Below are 19,465 nucleotides of genomic sequence, written 5' to 3' on the forward strand. Positions count from 1 at the left end.
CATGTCAGGATGAGCCTGCAGGAAGGGTACTACATGAGAGAGGAGGATGTCTTCCCTGTAATGCACAGCGTTGAGATTGCCTTCAATGACAACAAGCTCAGTCCGATGATGCTGTGACACACCGCCCAGACCATGACGGACACTCCACCTCCAAATCGATCCCGCTCCAGAGTACAGGCCTTGGTGTAACGCTCATTCCTTCGACGATAAACACGAATCCGACCATCACCCCTGGTGAGACAAAACCGTGACTCGTCAGTGAAGAGCACTTTTTGCCAGTCCTGTCTGGTCTAGCAACGGTGGGTTTGTGCCCATAGATGACGTTGTTGCCGGTGATGTCTGGTGAGGACCTGCCTTACAACAGGCCTACAAGCCCTCAGTCCAGCCTCTCTCAGCCTATTGCGGACAGTCTGAACACTGATGGAGGGATTGTGCGTTCCTGGTGTAACTCGGGCAGTTGTTGTTGCCATTCTGTACCATTCCCGCAGGTGTGAAGTTCGGATGTACCGATCCTGTGCACGTTTTGTTACACGTGCTCTGCCACTGCGATGACGATCAGCTGTCCGTCCTGTCTCCTTGTAGCACTGTCTTAGGCGTTGCAAGCTAAAGCATACATTGCAATTTATTGCCCTGGCCACATCTGCAGTCCTCATGCCTCCTTGCAGCATGCCTACGGCACATTCACGCAGATGAGCAGGGACCCTGGGCATCTTTCTTTTGGTGTTTTTCAGAGTCAGTAGAAAGGCCTCTTTAGTGTCCTAAGTTTTCATAACTGTGACCTTAATTGCCTTCCGTCTGTAAGCTGTTAGTGTCTTAACGACCGTTTCACAGGTGTATGTTCATTAATTGTTTATTGTTCATTGAACAAGCATGGGAAACCGTGTTTAAATCCTTTACAATGAAGATCTGTGAAGTTATTTGGATGTTTACGAATTATCTTTGAAAGACAGGGTCTTGGGGTTTTCACGCTCAACAGTTTCCTGTGTGTATCAAGAATGGTCCACCACCCAAAGGACATCCAGCCAGCTTGACACAACTGTGGGAAGCATTGGAGTCAACATGGGCCAGCATTCATGTGGAAGGCTTTCAACACCTTGTAGAGTTCCTTCCCTGACAAATTGAGGCTATTCTGAGGGCAAATGGGGGTACAACGCAATATTATGAAGGTGTTCTTATTGTTTTGTACCCTCAGTGTTTATACCTCAGTCCTCTTCTGTATAACATTACCATGGCATCTGGCATCTGTTGACACAACATAGTGCCTGTAGTGATGTATTGCTTGGTGTGGTCTCCTCTACAGAAGGCCAGTCTGATGCCGTTCCAGCGGCTGGATGCCTCGACCCTCTCTGAAGACATTCTGTCCAATGCTCAGCCCCTGCCCTGCATGCCCCACAGTGCTGGCTCCGCCCTGTGAGTCAGTCCGTGCCTGCAGGCTTGCTTGCATTCGTGTGTGTGTGTGTGTGTGCCTTGAGCCTTGTGCCTTTAGTAAGTATTTGTGACCGACCCCCTTGATTCGGCCTTATGTAGCAGGCGCAGAGCTAAAAAAAATGTATATCATACACTGCAGTTGAGAAACAATGGGAAAGTAATTCTGCTTTGAAAGTTGATACTTGAAACTTGTAACCCCACTTTTGTGAAAATGGCCCTTGAATGTTTTGGTACACCTACGAGAGAGCTTTTCTTTGTCTACACCCATTCAGCATCGTTCACACCCTCTTAAGCCTTAGCCCCACCCATCTCTTTAAAGATTCACATGTGAGGCCATGTGGTAAACACACGCTATATCAAATTAGATATATGTTTATTTGTCACAAGCACAGGATACAGAAGTGGTTACTTGCATAGTAGTAATATCTAAAACAGAAAGTGTCCAGATAAAAATATTGTATAAATATTTTATCAATATTAGATGACACTTACCTGACACACTTGTCTAAATTGATGGGTCATGTGAAGGAAATGCTATAACCACCTCCCAGACACATCTAGCTAAGTGGATGGGTCACTATTGTCTAGACAGGTACACATGTTCATGAAATACAATAGATGGCCGTAATCACCCCCAGACACACCTGGCTAATTTGATGGATCATATAATAATCCGGCCGAAGTGGAGTCTTTTGTTTAGACATGTAGCTAGCTAGGTAGCTAGCTAGCTAAACAATTAACCGGCATAATCCCAACTCATACTACTGCGAAAACAAACATTGTAATAGCTGTAGTGTGAATCTGCAGGTAGCTAAAGCTATCAAACTAGGTTCAATATTAGCAAGCTAACATTAGGCTATAACTAGCAATGCAAATTGATTTCTGATTCGAATAGTATTACTACACTGGTCATACACATAATGTTGGCTAGCGAGCCAGCAAGCATGCATTTGCTTACCTAACTAACAGTATGCTTTAGCTTGCAATAAAAACAACTTTCTCACAAAATTAGAAACTTATATCTGAAAATGTAGCTTGACTCTTGACATATACATGGACAAACACTTCACAGAAGACTGGAACCATTTAACTCCGTTTTGTTTGCAGCTACATCTTGTTTGGCCAACGTTGTGTCAAGTCACTCCGATTCACACGGACTGTGGCGTGTGCAATGTTGTTGAGAAAAGTTGCAACACTGTTGTTGTTCTCGTTGGCTAACGTTATATCTTTCAAAAATGGTGTGGTAGAAAGGGCTGTCAAAACATACTGAACAGCTCACGTTATAGACTGAAGCATGCTACATGGCAGACCAATCCAAACACATCTCCCGGCATGTCCAGCCCATCTATTATCACAGCCAATCATGGCTAGCGGGAAGGTTTCTGTCTTTTTCCGTGGCTAAACCATCTAAGCTCGTACTTTGACAATTTGATTCGTATTTATGGATGGAATACAAATTTGTTATTAAGGCACATGAAAGTTCACATGTTCCAGAAGGCATTTCTGCCAAAAAACACATTTTGATAAAAAAGAGTAATAATAATATTTTTTTAAAGTAGTGACGTGCGACATATGCCTAGTTTCCTGAAATGAGTCACATTTGTGTTTGACAGAATTTCCTCTGTGACTTGCCTCCCTCTGTAGGACCAGAGGAGGCCTGGTGGCATTGAGTCCTCTCTCCCCCCAGGACCTGCTCAACATGCAGCCCCAGACCTCTGACACGGACACCAGAAGCCAACACTCCAGGGTAACGAGAAGGACCAAGTCCTATGTACTGTAGAAACACATCACAGGAGTACTGTACACCACACTAAACTAGCACAAACACCAACTACACAAAGTACACACACAAAGAAGCCTTTATATAATGTAGTAAGTGTACAATGATAGCTCTATAAAGCCCTTTGCTAGGAGCCAAAAAAGAAAGTCAGCTGTGGGCAAAATATAAAATACTGCCCGTTGAAAACCTAACCTCTTGCGGTAAAGCGCAAAATATCAACCCACTCATAGACAACAATGAATCAATTACACTTATCTAATAGTAATGGTTGAATGAAGATACTAATAGTGCATCGCAGAGCACAGCATTCATGTTTCTATGTGTTTCTGTCCTTGCCTAAGTTGTAGTCTGATTAGTGGAGGTTTAAAGGAGATGCAGGCATTCTCGCTGTTCATTGTGCTGTTTATAGGCTGTTTGGTTGAACTAGTCTTCAGTGTACTGTTTTCCCTATAAGAATGTTACGACTTTGACCCTGGATATCTGTTACTGTTTGCCTTATTCTATGTGTATTTTCACTAGGGAGTTACATGAGTCATGACGGGCTTTAAGGAAAGGTGAACTTGTCTGGCTCAGGATGTTTAGTGTATCCAGATCTGAACTTGCATGAGTATGTATAACAGTAGGCCCAAGTGTTGTTCTGGTCTCTCTCTTCTCATTTATTGTTGTAGTGATGTGCTTGTGCTGCCATCTCCTCTTGCTCTCTGACTTTCTCCTCCAGCTTTGCCCAATCTTTCTGGGGTCAGTCTCCTTGTTGTCATTGGTTGTTAATCTGTGGCTCTTTGGCTGGAATGGCTTCTGATTGGTTGGTGACAATGGAATGGCCTAGGTTTGATTCACCCAATTGCAGAAAGGCCTTGCGAATTTTTACCATGTAACATTGTCTGAAGTCCTCCTTGGCTGGAACCCCAAAAGGCAGTTAGTCCCAGTACTGAATTGACCAGCCTGATCTCTACTGTACTGTACTCTATCTCTCCCCTCTCTCTGTCTCTAGTCCGATATAGGTGAGTGCAGGGGAGTGCAGTGGGTTGATTCCTGACCCACTGGAGCTCCCGTTTGACAGGAGGCTGTGTGTACGGGCCTCTTCCATGCCTCGTCTGGCTGTAGAGCCACAGGTACTGCCCTCTGACCACACTGACTCCTCCAGGGGCCGGAAGGGCCCGGGCAGCAAGGGGGCACCAGAGTGTGACATGCATGTCTGTGTGACAGAAGACAATGACCAGGCTACACTGGTTGTGCCGTTTAGAGAGAGAAATTGATTTGATCTGTCTACCGTTTGCTGCTGGTGTGTCTGGAGAGATATAATCAACATGGATGTTTTCTACTGAATGCTAGCGGTTCAGAATTGTGTTTTATTGATCCTGGGTTACTGGTATGTTTGGCCTGACCTCTCTCTCTCTGTCTTTCTCTCCACAATGAGTTGAGGGGGAATTAGGCAGTTCAAGCGTTCTAGTTGACCTGTTAATTGCCTGGAATAGTGAGCATGGATAGAAATTATGGATGGATTTCTTCCAAAGTAATAAAACGTATTTTATGGTATTTGTGGGTATTTGGTTGTCTTCTCCTCTGTGTGTATGTCCGTGTGCGTGTGCGTGTGTGTGTGTGCGTGTGCAGACCGAGATGGCCAGTGGCTCTATGAAGCGGTCCTCGTCCGCTGTGGCTGACCAGAGGGTGAATGGCCTGAGGCAGGAGGAGAAGAAGAGTCCTGATAGACTGTACAGACCACGCCACAAGAGCTACAAGGCTGCTGGTCAGTCTCCACTCTCTACTCACGGGACCTATCCTCTTATCAGTCCCACTGGCATGATGAGGGGTGGTATTCGTGCGGTTATTGTATGTTTAAAGAGTTATTCTTTTTCCATGTCTTTTTTATGTCTTTATCCTAAGTGCATCAATGATTATCCACTTGTCATCAACATTCTCTTTACTGATCTACAGTGTAGTGGTAACATTACTGTTTACTGATTCACAGTGTAGTGGTAACATTACTGTTTACTGATTCACAGTGTAGTGGTAACATTACTATTTACTGATCTATAGTGTAGTGGTAACATCACTGTTTACTGATCTACAGTGTAGTGGTAACATTACTATTTACTGATCTACAGTGTAGTGGTAATGTTACTATTTACTGATCTACAGTGTAGTGGTAACATTACTATTTACTGATCTACAGTGTAGTGGTAATGTTACTATTTACTGATCTACAATGTAGTGGTAATGTTACTATTTACTGATCTACAGTGTAGTGGTAACATTACTATTTACAGATCTACAGTGTAGTGGTAATATCACTGTTTACTGATCTACAGTGTAGTTATAACATCACTGTTTACTGATCTACAGTGTACTGATAACATTAATATTTACTGATCTACAGTGTACTGATAACATCATTGTTTACTGATCTACAGTGTAGTGGTAATGTTACTATTTACTGATCTACAGTGTAGTTATAACATCACTGTTTACTGATCTACAGTGTACTGATAACATTAATATTTACTGATCTACAGTGTACTGATAACATCATTGTTTACTGATCTACAGTGCAGTGGTAATGTTACTATTTACTGATCTACAGTGTAGTGGTAACATTACTATTTACTGATCTACAGTGTAGTGGTAATGTTACTATTTACTGATCTACAGTGTAGTGGTAATGTTACTATTTACTGATCTACAGTGTAGTGGTAATGTTACTATTTACTGATCTACAGTGTAGTGGTAATGTTACTATTTACTGATCTACAGTGTAGTGGTAATGTTACTATTTACTGATCTACAGTGTAGTGGTAATGTTACTATTTACTGATCTACAGTGTAGTGGTAATGTTACATGTTACTATTTACTGTTTACTATCTACAGTGTATCTGTGGTAATGTTTATTGATCTACAGTGTTACTATTTACTGTTGCTGTCTCTACATCTGTTGTTGTCTCTCTCTGTCCCCTCTCTGTAATCTGTTACTGTCTCTCTCTGTCCCCTCTCTCTTTATCTGTACTGTCCCCTCTCTGTTTATCTGTTACAGTCTCTCTCTGTATCTGTGGTAATGTTACTCTCTCTGTCCCCTCTGTTTATCTGTTACAGTGTATCTGTTGTTGTCTCTCTCTGTAATCTGTTACTGTCTTACTGATCTCTGTCCCTCTCTGTTTATCTGTTAGTGTATCTGTTTACTGTAACCCCTCTCTTTATCTGTTGTTGTCTCTCTCTGTCCCCTCTCTGTTTATCTGTTTACTGTTTCTGTCTCTCTCTGTCCCCTCTCTCTTTATCTGTTGCTGTCTCTCTCTGTTCCCCTCTCTCTTTATCTGTTGCTGTCTCTCTCTGTTCCCTCTCTGTTTATCTGTTGTTGTCTCTCTCTGTCCCCTCTGTTTTATCTGTTGTTGTCTCTCTCTGTCCCCTCTCTGTTTATCTGTTGTTGTCTCTCTCTGTCCCCTCTCTGTTTATCTGTTGTTGTCTCTCTCTGTCCCCTCTCTCTTTATCTGTTGTTGTCTCTCTCTGTCCCCTCTCTGTTTATCTGTTTATCTGATCTATCTAGTGTCTTCTCTCTGTCCCTCTCTCTTTATCTGTGATAACGTTGCTATCTATTGATCTGTTGTTGTATCTGATAACTGTTGTTTATCTGTTACTGTCTCTCTGTCCCCTCTCTTTATCTGTTGTTGTCTTTCTCTGTCCCCTCTCTGTTTATCTGTTGTTGTCTCTGTCCCCTCTCTCTTTATCCCTCTCTGTCTCTTTTTATCTGTTGTTGTCTCTCTCTGTCCCCTCTCTCTTTTATCTGTTGTTGTCTCTCTCTGTTCCCTCTCTGTTGTTGTCTTTATCTGTTGCTGTCTCTCTGTCCCCCTCTCTCTTTATCTGTTACTGTCTCTCTCTGTCCCCTGTCTCTCTTTATCTGTTGTTGTCTTTCTCTGTCCCCTCTGTCCCCTCTCTCTTTTTATCTGTTGTTGTCTCTCTCTGTCCCCTCTCTGTTTATCTGTTGTTGTCTCTCTGTCCCCTGTCCCCCTCCTCTTTATCTGTTGTTGTCTTTATCTGTTGTTGTCCCCTCTCTGTCTCTCTCTGTCCCCTCTCTGTTTTGTCTGTCCCCTGTTGTCTGTCTCTCTGTCCCCTCTCTCTTTTATCTGTTGTTGTCTGTCCCCTCTCTCTTATCTGTTGTTGTCTGTCCCCTCTCTCTTTATCTGTTGTTGTCTTCTCTGTCCCCTCTCTTTTATCTGTTGTTGTCCCCTCTCTTTATCTGTTGTTGTCCTCTCTGTCCCCTCTCTGTTTATCTGTTGTTGTCTCTCCCCTCTCTCTTTATCTGTTGTTGTCTCTCTCTGTCCCCTCTTTATCTGTTGCTGTCTCTCTCTGTCCCCTCTCTCTCTTTATCTGTTGTTGTCTGTCCCCTCTCTCTTTATCTGTTGTTGTCTCTCTCTGTCCCCTTCTCTGTTGTTGTCTCTCTCTGTCCCCCCCTCTCTTTATCTGTTGTTGTCTCTCTCTGTCCCCTCTCTGTTGTTGTCTCTTTATCTGTTGTTGTCTCTCTCTGTCCCCTCTCTCTTTATCTGTTGTTGTCTCTCTCTGTCCCCTCTCTCTTTATCTGTTGTTGTCTCTCTCTGTCCCCTCTGTCCTCTCTGTCCCTCTCTCTTTTATCTGTTGTTGTCTTTCTCTGTGTTTATCTGTTACTGTCTGTCTCTCTCTTTATCTGTTGTTGTCTCTCTCTGTCCCCTCTCTGTTTATCTGTTGTTGTCTCTCTCTGTCCCCTCTCTCTTTATCTGTTGCTGTCTCTCTCTGTTCCCCTCTCTCTTTATCTGTTGTTGTCTCTCTCTGTCCCCTCTCTGTTTATCTGTTGTTGTCTCTCTCTGTCCCCCTCTCTCTTTATCTGTTGTTGTCTCTCTCTGTCCCCTCTCTCTTTATCTGTTGTTGTCTCTCTCTGTCCCTCTCTCTTTATCTGTTGCTGTCTCTCTCTGTCCCCTCTCTCTTTATCTGTTGTTGTCTCTCTCTGTCCCCTCTCTCTTTATCTGTTGCTGTCTCTCTCTGTCCCCTCTCTCTTTATCTGTTGTTGTCTCTCTCTGTCCCCTCTCTCTTTATCTGTTGCTGTCTCTCTCTGTCCCCTCTCTGTTTATCTGTTGTTGTCTCTCTCTGTCCCCCTCTCTGTTGTTGTCTTCCCCTCTCTCTTTTATCTGTTACTCTCCTCTCTCCCCCCTCTCTTTTATCTGTTGTTGTCTCTCTCTGTTCCCCTCTCTCTGTCCACCTCTCTGTTTATCTGTTGTTGTCTCTCTCTGTCCCCTCTCTCTTTATCTGTTGCTGTCTCTCTCTGTTCCCCTCTCTCTTTCTCTGTTGCTGTCTCTCTCTGTTCCCTCTCTGTTTATCTGTTGTTGTCTCTCTCTGTCCCCCTCTCTGTTTTTCTGTTGCTGCTCCCCTCTCTCTGTGCTCCTTGCCATGGTCTTCCTCTTTCTCATCCAGTGTCGCGGTCAGAAAGGAAGAGGCAGTTGGATACGGAGAAGGAGCGCGGGAGGTCTAAAGAGCGCCGCCACCTCCTCTCCCCAGACACGTCCCGCTGTACCTCCGAGGAGAGGAGCCTGCAACCCTCACGCTCCCCTAGCCGTGAGCGCACACACCCCCTGGACAAACAGGTAGGCCACACACATGCAGGATGCTTTACCAAGGACACATATTAAAGACCCATACACCAGTAGTACCACCTGAAGCCACAAACACTAGTTTAGACCAACTAGACACAAACACATACCCACATTTGAAGAACTGGTAGGCCACATACACACTTATAAAAAAACAGTCAGACATTTGTATTAAATGTGTTTCCACTCTTGTGTCCAGGGCAACAGCTCCGACAGCCCCCTCCCCACCTCTGAATCTAGTACCCCTAGCCGCCGCCCTCTGTCCCAGACCTCAACACGCTCCCATCCCCACATCTCCTACTCTCCTCTGGTGTGTCGCACGCACCCTCCCTCAGGGGACGATGATGACGACAGGGGCAGCCCAGAGACTCAGAGGAGAGGGGAAGCCTCCAGAGACCGGGCAGGGGGAGAGGGACAGAGTGGGGCGAGGGGCCGTCGCCACCAGCAGGGCTCTCCCCTGCGTCGCTACCCGTCGGAGCCCTACCTGGCCCTGCAGGAGGACGAGCACAGTCTGGACCCCACCGGGTTCATGGAGACGCTGACTTTCGAGGCGGCGGTAGCCACCAGCCTGGGACGTGCTAACACGGTCAGCTCCACATCCAGCTCCAGCTTCAGCTCCGCTCGACGGGGTTCCAGGAGCAGCTGGCAGGTCCCCAATGGACACTTCCGGAAACGCCTGGCTCAGACGGTCTCTGTTGCGGGCTGTGAGCCACTCAGCGACACAGAAGAGGACGATCGTTGCTAGGAAGAGGAAGAAGTGGAGGCGGAGGAGCGGTGAAGAAGGAGCGTAGGGAGTAAAGAGTTAAAGTTGTATTACATTATATTGGAAAAGGGACATTTGTCACTCTCTTGCTTTACTACTGCACACCTGTGTGATTGTAGTATGTTTGCTCAAATGTGAGAGGAGAACAAAAAATAAGAACATTGTTTTTGACTTTTGCAAGTGGAATCCCTTTCAAATCCACACAAAAAATGTACAATAAATATCTACCCACAAATATTTGACTGTGGTTCATTTATATTCTGACTATCAAAATAAAGAGCGTAATAATAAACCTCAAATAGCCTTGGATGGACAGAAAAGAGATTAAATGAATAGAATTGTAATTTGTGTCAATAGGTATTGTCATATCTGAAGGTGTTTCTCTGGCATTGATTCAGTGTTGCTCTTAACGGGGTGTGTGTGGTGTGAATATGTAACTATGTGCAAAATAAGGAGTAACAATGTCTTTGAAAGCCATGGTTTTTGTAAATACATGTGGGGTTTTTTCCTATAAATTTACCACCAGTACCACTTGATTGTCTTGAGTAGGATACATGGCCATAAAGAAGGGTAACTGTAAAAGTACTTTATAAATTAATGAAATGTAGTCATGTCTATGTAACAAAATACACCCAAACAATAATTAATCAAGCAATGTTTTTTCAAATTTGAGTAGAACTGAGTTAGTTTTTGACATGTTGCACCCTCCACCATTATATTTCCTATCCCTTTACTGTCTACAAAGGGAACATAGTTCTTTAATAAGAATCTATTCATACGTAAACCATGTAACTCCTGTTGTAATTTTTTAAAGGAATAAAACAATCATTAATACAAGCAGAAAAGTGAATGGCACATTGTCTTCTGTTGGAAATCTGTATGATTTCTTCTTTTTTTTAACCAACTTGCAGGACAATGGACAGCAACCAACAAGGTCAATGAATGTAATTGCTTTCAATAAAATTATACATTATTTCTCAGAAAAGGAATGCCTAAATATCTTGTGTGATTTGAAAGATAGGGCTTTGTTATGAACAGGACTCTAGAGAACCAAATGACTAAGACTATACCCAGAAGATGGCTTCTATCCAAACCTTTATTAAGCCAATAGGAAAACCAGCAGAACCTGTGGCTGTCTTGAACCGACCTTCATCTTGTCGATGTACTGTACTGTACCTGTTTTTCTTCAGATGTTACAATATTTTTTTTAAACATTTGACTGATTCATTCCTTCTCATCTTCCGGAGTCAATAACTGGCCAGAAACAATAATGAACTTGAGTATTTTCTTCATCAATGTAGCCATCCATGTTCTCCTCTTCTTCATTAGCCTAACATGTAATCAGTATGTGTCAGATACCTCACTACAACTGTATATTTTCTACCTAGATTGGTTTATTAAAATACTGTATGAGCCATTACAGACGACACATGTAGGAAGATGTTTTCAACACACCTGATTTTACCTGTTATTTAGAATGGTTTACTAATAATGTACAGTACATTTATACCATGCTTTCTGCAATATTGTAAGAGAACATATCCCTTTCAGCTCACAACACACTTGAAGGACGGAATAGGATATTTCTGGAATGTTCATGTAAGGTACATGTATATGTATTTGTTTTATTTGCCTGAAAAAGGGTCATGATTCTGTGAAACTCACTTAACCAAAAAACAGAAATGTATAATAAGTTCCTTGAATGCAAATAGTTGTTTAGTTTATATGTGTAAAAGAGCTGTATATACAGTATGAATAAAAGTTTCCTAAATTCCAAGAAAAGTATCCTTAATTGCAGTTATGTGGCGGCTTGTCTAGGTATCTGATGTAGACCAATGGTCAACTCCTGTCCTTATATAACTCTCTATAAGGCTCTAACGACTGGGTAAGGTCGGGAATAAACATTTTGCTGAATGTTTTTTGACACTTTACAGTAGACCACTTCAGGGAATAACTATACATGAATTGTGAGATTAAACCAACAATTGCGATCTTTGTTTAAGAACAAAATTGTATATCATTCCAAAAAAACTGAAATAACAGACTATTTGGGGTCTTGTGCCAGCCACCACTTTTCTTTTCCTCGTGTGACGTTGCATTGCAACCATCCAATGAAAGTGCAAAATGCAAACTCCTCTCATTCACTTTATGACAAAGACAACAACACTAAAGCCGTTACGTCATATCCAATGGACGCCGAGTTCAGGTTGAAAAAATTGAATAATATTGCAAGCTAGCCAGACACTTACTTTATTCGCGAAGTCAGTGGTCTATATTTGTGAAAAATATAGATGTTCTATCGCTAATGTCGTTATGGTAGTTTCTATTTGAGCGAACATTTTTTATTTAAAATCTTAGGCCGAGGAATGAATTATATTAATCAAGGAAGTCACTAGGTGGTTCGCCAAAAGCGTTAGCTAGCAGCAGTATCTAGCTAGCTCTTTGTTTTGACTGTGATGGTCTGATGATGTTGAATAGCTTGGACAGCTGATGGGTCTCGAGCTAATGTTTATATGAACATGTATATTATGTTTTAATGGGTTGTTAAATAGTATTTAATGTGTAATAACATTACTTCTTCAACGAGGGGAATATACATTTGGTTGTAAACGAACAATAGCAAGTTTACAAGCTAGCTAAACAACGAGGGACTGAGAAGTGGACATGGGCAATTGTCTCAAATCGCCGACGTCCGACGATATATCTTTGCTTCACGAATCCCAGTCTGACAGAGCAAGTTATGGGGAGGCAGACCCAGATTTGGAGCCACCTCCGCCTTACCAGGTCAGACTTTATAGCTACTAATGTTAAAGCTAGAATATTTAGTTGCTACATTAATTGTTGAACTTATACATTCATCATATAGTTATAACCCCTGATCTTTGAAGAGTATAACTGATAAATGCCTCATGAGCTTAGTTCAACAGTCGTACCCTATCAGAACCCAAAATATAAGCGTGTTTTGTTTGTAAACATTTTAGTAAATTGTAAACAAACACTGTATAGCCTTCTAATCATGGTTATAATTATAATTTTGATACCGTGGATGGTCAGTCCTTATTGCATCCATAGCTCTGAATTAATTTAAGAGGGGTTCCATTTCTCCAGGCCCATCCCTCAGCATTTTACCAAAACAGAGGCGGGGTAACCACTTTGTTATTGCATCAATTAAGGACCCGAGCTTTAAGTATTGCTATGTGAATTGACAGAATCATGCAAGACCCAGGGGTCAAGAACATCTTTAGAGAATCTGGTCAAATATTTCCTAATTATTTAGCTAGATTAATTATTTTATTTTATATGATTCTATACCATTACTGACCCATTAATCTAGGTATAGTTTAAAGTTAAATGTTGCTGTCAAATGTATGGTTTTAAAAGCTAGACTACATCAGATGAGCCACAATAAAATATTTAAAGGGCTGAGCAATAGTGTTGCATTGAAATTTTTGTTTTCATAGGTAGGCCTATTTGCAACTGATTGTTGTGGGTCTCAGTTTTCACATATCAACAGTTGAACATGCTCAGTCACACAAAGAGAAAAACACACACAACACTTTTAATGCCCAAACGCTTTTCAATCTCACAAAAGTGTTCTAAACAGGCTTGCCAAGAATGTCCAGACTGGGCAGTTTTTTCCGGCTGCTTTATCCATGGCAGGGTGTGTGTTTTGGCTCGCCACAGCGCAGAACACACAGCGTGATAAACCATTATGATAGACTCCTTCTTTCTCCTTGTTGTAATCACACTTTCATGTAGGCCTCACACATGATTCCACCTCAAATCACCCAATACTAGATGGCTGCCTAGTAATACGCTGGCTGCCCAAAGTAGTGTCATTGTTTATGAATTGGATTTGCCGTGGCAGTGTTTCTGCTAGTTTAATTTCCAGGTTCCCTCTGGCAACAACATTGTCAATTGAAACAAATGCAAGACAAACTCTTATAGGCGGGGTGGAACCGATGATGTATGTGTATAAAACCTGGATGACTGACAGGTGGCGCTGTATTGAAGCCACCGCACATCCATCTCGGTATTCCTCAATTATACAAATTATTTTGGAAGATTTAGAAATGCATTTCTTAATGTCTGTATTTGTTTTTGACACGTTTATTCTATTACAGACACTTTAGTGCATACTTTTAAGTTATATTATGTGAGTTAAACATTAAAAAGAAAATCAACAGAAATCAACAACAAAAAATCTTCAAAGTATTTATTTTAGATTACTAATGTTACTGTCCCCACTACAACAACAGAATAAATACATGTAATTTTGTCCTTGAACCATTTAATTGAAACACTATCGCCAATATGGCCGACCAGTGGCTTCAAAGCCTTTCAATGGCCAATATATAGCATCAGCAATCCAGGGTTTACAGTTGAAGTGGGAAGTTTACATAAACTTAGGTTGGAGTCATTAAAACCTGTTTTTAAACCACTCCACACATTTCTTGTTAACAAACCATAGTTTTGGCAAGTCAGTTAGGACATCTACTTTGTGCATGACACAAGTAAGTTTTCCAACAATTGTTCACAGACAGATTATTTCAGTGATAATTCACTGTCACAATTCCAGTGGGTCAGAAGTTTACATACACTAAGTTGACTGTGCCTTTAAACAGCTTGGAAAATTCCAGAAAATGAGGTCATGGCTTTAGAAGCTTCTGATAGGCTAATTGACATAATTTGAGTCAATTGGAGGTGTTCATGTGGATGTATTTCAAGACCTACCTTCAAACTCAGTGCCTCTTTGCTTGACATAATGGGAAAATCAAAAGAAATCAATCCAAGCCCTCAAAATAAAAATGTAGACCTCCACAAGTCTGATTCATCCTTGGGAGCAATTTCCAAACTCCTAAAGGTACCACGTTTATCTGTACAAACAATAGTATGCAAGTACAAACACCATGGGACCATGCAGCCGTCATACCGCTCAGGAAGGAGACGCGTTCTGCCTCCTAGAGATGAACATACTTTGGTGCGAAAAGTCCAATCAATCCCAGAACAACAGCAAATGACCTTGTGAAGATGCTGGAGGAAACAGGTACAAAAGTATCTATATCCACAGTAAAATGTGTCCTATATTGACATAACCTGAAAGGCCGCTCAGCAAGGAATGTTCACTGCTCCAAAACGGCCATAAAAAAGCCAGACTACGGTTTGCAACTGCACATGGGGACAAAGATTGTACTTTTTGGAGAAATGAACTGTTTAGCCATAATGACCATCGTTATGTTTGGAGGAAAAAGGGGGAGGCTTGCAAGCCGAAGGACACCATCCCAACCATGAAGCACGCAGGTGGCAGCATCATGTTGCAGGGGTGCTTTGCTGCAGGACGGACTGGTGCACTACACAAAATAGATGGCATCATGAGGAATGAAAATGATGTGTGTATATTGAAGCAACATCTCAAGACATCAGTCAGGAAGTTAAAGTTTGGTCGCAAATGGGTCTTCCAAATGGACAATGACCCCAAGCATACTTCTAAAGTTGTGGCAAAATGGCTTAAGGACAACAAAGTCAAGCTATTGGAGTGGCCATCACAAAGCCCTGACCTCAATCCTATGGAAAATGTGTGTGCATAACTGAAAAAGCGTGCGCGTGCAGGGAGGCCTGACTCTGTTAGGAGGAATGGGCAGAAATTCACCCAACTTATTGTGGGAAGCTTGTGGAAGGCTACCTGAAACGTTTGACCCAAGTTAAACAATTGAAAGGCAATGCTACCAAATACTAATTGAGTGCATGTAAACTTCTGACCCACTGGGAATGTGATTAAAGAAATTAAAGCTGAAATAAATTATTCTTTCTTCTATTATTCTGACATTTCACATTCTTCAAATAAAGTGGTGATCCTAACTGACCTAAGACAGGGAATTTCTACTCGGATTAAATGTCAGGAATTGTGAAAAACTGAGTTTAATTATATTTGGCTAAGGTGTATGTAAACTTCCGACTTGAACTGTATATACGTCATTAGGTAGAACAGCCATAGGTGGAACAGACCACCCAACCCCGCTTATACAATGGTTGTTGAAACACTGGGTCATGGGAACAGTTCAGTTGAGTTGGCCCATGGATTGACTTTCTGTATGGGTATGTCTTTTTCCCAGGAGGAGGCCCACATGCCGGTGTACCACCCCACCCCCAGCCAGGCCCGCCTGGCCAGCCAGCTGACTGAGGATGAGCAGGTCCGTATAGCCCAGCGTATCGGCCTCATCCAGCACCTCCCCCGGGGTGTCTACGACGGAGGACGGGACGGCTCCGAGAAGAAAATCAGAGAGTAAGCATCTGTTTACCACTGTTTTTATTAATATCTTAATATTATTAGTTTACCACTGTTATTATTCTCTGATGTAATATATAAAGGTCACTGTTCATGTGACCTGAGCAGGTAAAACTCTGGCCCTAGTTGTAGCATGTAACTGTGTATAACATAACTAGTAGGCCAGAGTTTTTCCTGGTCAGTTAAAGTGCTGAGGAAAAAATGATCAAAACCACTATTCATACATGTTTTGACCCATTTTCTAGGTGTGTGATATGTATGATGGACTTTGTGTACGGGGACCCCATCCGGTTTCTGCCCTGTATGCACATCTACCACATGGACTGTATAGACGACTGGCTGATGAGGTCCTTCACCTGTCCCTCCTGCATGGAGCCTGTGGACGCTGCCCTGCTCTCCACATACGAGACCAACTGACCACTGACCCTAAATACAACACTACCCCCTTCTGCCGAGCTCTGCCTTGCCACCCCCCCTACAAACACGCGCACACATACACACACACTTCCACCAGCCCCAACAAACATACACATGCTGCCCCCTTCCCCTCTGCTTTTTACCTTGGGATAAGGAGCAGCACAGTGTCTTGGTCGGTGATGACATACGAGAGAGAGACTATGGAAACACTAGTGATTAACAATGAAAAGACTTGGACCCATCCACCCATCACCTGGAACTGGCTCTGAACTGGAACTGGCTCTGAACTGAGACTGGCTCTGAACTGGAACTGGCTCTGAACTGGAACTGGTTCAGAACTGGAACTGGCTCTGAACTGGAATGGGCTCTGAACTGGAACTGGCTCTGAACTGGAACTGGCTCTGAACTGGAACTGGCTCTGAACTGGAACTGGAACTGGCTCTGAACTGGAACTGGAACTAGCTCTGAACTGGAACTGGCTCTGAACTGGAACTGGCTCTGAACTGGAACTGGAACTGGCTCTGAACTGGAACTGGCTCTGAACTGGAACTGGAACTGGCTCAGAACTGGAACTGGTTCAGAACTGGAACTGGCTTTGAACTGGAACTGGCTCTGAACTGGAACTGGAACTGGCTGAGTCATGGTCTGACTGAAAGAAGGCAACATTAGGCAACTGTCTACATAGGAGGACAAGCAGGCATAATATGTGCGTCTGTGGTGGACTGGATTCCTGAGTCAGCTGTTGAATACAGTACTAGGATTGGGTTGGTGATGTTATGGTCAGAAGGGGGAGGGGCTGTTACTGTAGTGATGGCTCACTGCATTTCCACTTGAGCAGGTCTCGGTGGCATCCCATCCCAGCCAATCATTATTCACCATGATTAGTAGCTGGGAATGGGATTGGATCATTTTCTGTCATCTGAATTTGGTCACCAGGAGGTATCCTATAAGATTCCTTTGGAACCCACAGCTGGCAACAACAAGACAATAACATGACTCATCAGTCTTCTAAAGTCTCAAAATCCTTGCACTCTGAATATGACTTAGTAATGGCAAAACAGCCCCAGGAAAGCCGGCAATAATGGTTATCTCTCTACGGACTGAAGCGTACCCTGTTTTAGTGTTTCAAAATAAAATAAGTTACAGAGCATAGTCTCCTTTTAGGATTACAACAAAAACAATTATAGTATGCACATACACAGTGCAGAAATCACCCAAAGCCCATCCTCTATTAGACTATGATATGTTTAATGGAGAAACACATACACTACCGTTCAAAGGTTTGAGGTCTCTTAGAAATGTCCTTGTTTTTGAAAGAAAAGCACATTTTTGTCCATTAAAAGAACATCAAATTGATCAGAAATACAGTGTAGACATGGTTAATGTTGTAAATTACTATTGTAGCTGGAAAAGGCCGATTTTTAGGCGTACAGAGGCCCATTATCAGCAACCATCACTCCTGTGTTCCAATGGCACGTTGTGTTAGCTAATTCAAGTTTATCATTTTAAAAGGCTAGTTGATCATTAGAAAACCATGTGAGAAATTGCCAAGAAACTGAAGATCTCGTACAATGCTGTGTACTACTCCCTTCACAGAACAGCGCAAACTGTCTCTAACCAGAATAGAAAGAGGAGTGGGAGGCCCCGGTGTACAACTGAGCAAGAGGACAAGTACATTAGGGTGTCTAGTTTGAGAAACAGACGCCTCACCAGTCCTCAACTGGCAACTGTCTCATCATCAACAGTGAAGAGGCTACTCTGGGATTCTGATCAATTTGATGTTATTTTAATGGACACATTTTTTAAATTTTATTTTCAAAAACAAGAACATTTCTAAGTGACCCCAAACTTTTGAACATTAGTGTACATCCGTTACCTTTTGTTTGTCTTTCAGATTGACCATTCTAAATGGCTCCACTGCCATTCCAAATGGCCTGAAGAAGTGGATGAGCTGTATGTCAATCACTCTGTGTAAGGTTTATAGGTTTTACAATAGGAGGAGTAGCATAGCTGTCAGACAATGTAAAGGGCTCATTTGTGCGTGTGCAGGAGGATCCATCTAAAAGTTAGGAATGCTTGCACACACGTTAATCTGATCCTAATATTTGCACTTTACTTATAGGACAATAACGGAAGCATTATATTAATATATATATACCTATAACCTTGCACTTTTCAATATTGTTTCTTCTTTTCGCAGCACAGAAGTTAAGATTGATATTGATAATGCTGTCAATGCTACCATTGGTCACGTATCAAGTTGAAGTAAAGCTCAATAGCTGAATATGTATTCATGAGTTGTGTGATTCAGTAGTGTGCACCTGCTTTGTTTTGCTTGTCTTGATTCTAGTGTGTGTTTTTGTGCGGAAGTGACTGCGTGAAGGGGACAGAGGTTTGCTTTGTCTCAAATGAGACAATATGGAATAGAAGAATATTTCTTCCCTTAAGTACTTAGCTTACTTACCTATATTTTCAATCCCACAGTCATCATTGCGCAATTTTCTTTCTTGCTGTAAAAAAAAAAAAAAAAAAAAAAAAAAACTAGGCCAGCATTTTCTTTGCTTTTTTAGTTTTGTTTGTAGCGAAGTAGCATTGCAGTGAATTATTTCCATGACATTTTTTGTTTATATAATAGTGATACCCTTTTCTGTATTGATGTTTGTGTATCTCCTACCTTTTAGATGTATCGTTTGTCATTGTGTTGATGGGAGATAAGTATTTCCCATTAGAGTTTACACTGGCTTGAGTATGCATTTGCAAACCTCTGTCCCAAAGATATTTGTAAGAGGGGGAAGATCTCTCTCATGGTTTCACGGTGACATTAAAAGACAACACACGTGTTTCAATTATTAGCTTTGTTTTGCAGTGTTTTTCAGGATTCTGAAAATAAATGTCATCTCCTGTAATCTTGGTGTTTGAAAGGCCAACCATCCCTCATATTGAAGCTGTAAAAAAAAATGTAAATAAACAAGAAAGCACATATTTGTGTCATGCCTGACTTATTGTTCTGAGACTGTAGTATCTTGTTACACCAGGTGTTAGTCAAATGTTACATTTTCCCTTTTGTCCTATCAGCACAGTACATACTCTAATTATTTCTGCTTAGATTTGTTGCTGCTATTATCATGGCAATGGTGTTTCAAAGTCTTTTGCCACATACAGTATTGCACAAGCCAGGCTTTTA

The 19,465-nt window shown here is 42.1% G+C and overlaps 2 protein-coding genes across 4 annotated transcripts in view; both read left to right on the forward strand.

Annotated features, from left to right (window-relative positions):
* LOC118401978 (voltage-dependent R-type calcium channel subunit alpha-1E-like) overlaps positions 1-11,344 on the forward strand; it is an 80,559-nt gene extending 69,215 nt beyond the window's left edge. For 2 of the 3 annotated variants that reach the window (XM_052476795.1, XM_052476797.1), the window contains 5 exons: positions 1,301-1,410; positions 3,073-3,175; positions 4,820-4,955; positions 8,640-8,809; positions 9,015-11,344. In XM_052476795.1, the coding sequence (XP_052332755.1) occupies positions 1,301-1,410; positions 3,073-3,175; positions 4,820-4,955; positions 8,640-8,809; positions 9,015-9,560 (1,065 nt within the window). In that variant the 3' untranslated portion in view covers positions 9,561-11,344. The remainder of the gene's footprint in view (positions 1-1,300; positions 1,411-3,072; positions 3,176-4,819; positions 4,956-8,639; positions 8,810-9,014) is intronic. The other variant, XM_052476796.1, reaches the window with a different exon arrangement.
* Positions 11,345-11,752: 408 nt separating this feature from the next.
* LOC118401979 (RING finger protein 11-like) lies at positions 11,753-19,261 on the forward strand. The gene is made up of 3 exons (XM_035799729.2): positions 11,753-12,362; positions 15,692-15,861; positions 16,110-19,261. The coding sequence occupies exons 1-3, from the start codon at positions 12,243-12,245 to the stop codon at positions 16,279-16,281; spliced, it is 462 nt and encodes a 153-aa protein (XP_035655622.1). The 5' UTR covers positions 11,753-12,242; the 3' UTR covers positions 16,282-19,261.
* Positions 19,262-19,465: the final 204 nt, after the last annotated feature.

The sequence above is a fragment of the Oncorhynchus keta genome, chromosome 23, assembly GCF_023373465.1.
Source record: "Oncorhynchus keta strain PuntledgeMale-10-30-2019 chromosome 23, Oket_V2, whole genome shotgun sequence".
Lineage (NCBI taxonomy): Eukaryota > Metazoa > Chordata > Actinopteri > Salmoniformes > Salmonidae > Oncorhynchus > Oncorhynchus keta.

Excerpts from the sequence above, each read along its gene's own strand:
- LOC118401979 (XM_035799729.2), top strand. The coding sequence starts at position 12,243 with ATGGGCAATTGTCTCAAATCGCCGACGTCCGACGATATATCTTTGCTT. Across the intron at positions 12,363-15,691 it reads AGCCACCTCCGCCTTACCAG|GAGGAGGCCCACATGCCGGT; the intron begins GTCAGACTTTAT and ends TCTTTTTCCCAG. Across the intron at positions 15,862-16,109 it reads TCCGAGAAGAAAATCAGAGA|GTGTGTGATATGTATGATGG; the intron begins GTAAGCATCTGT and ends CCCATTTTCTAG.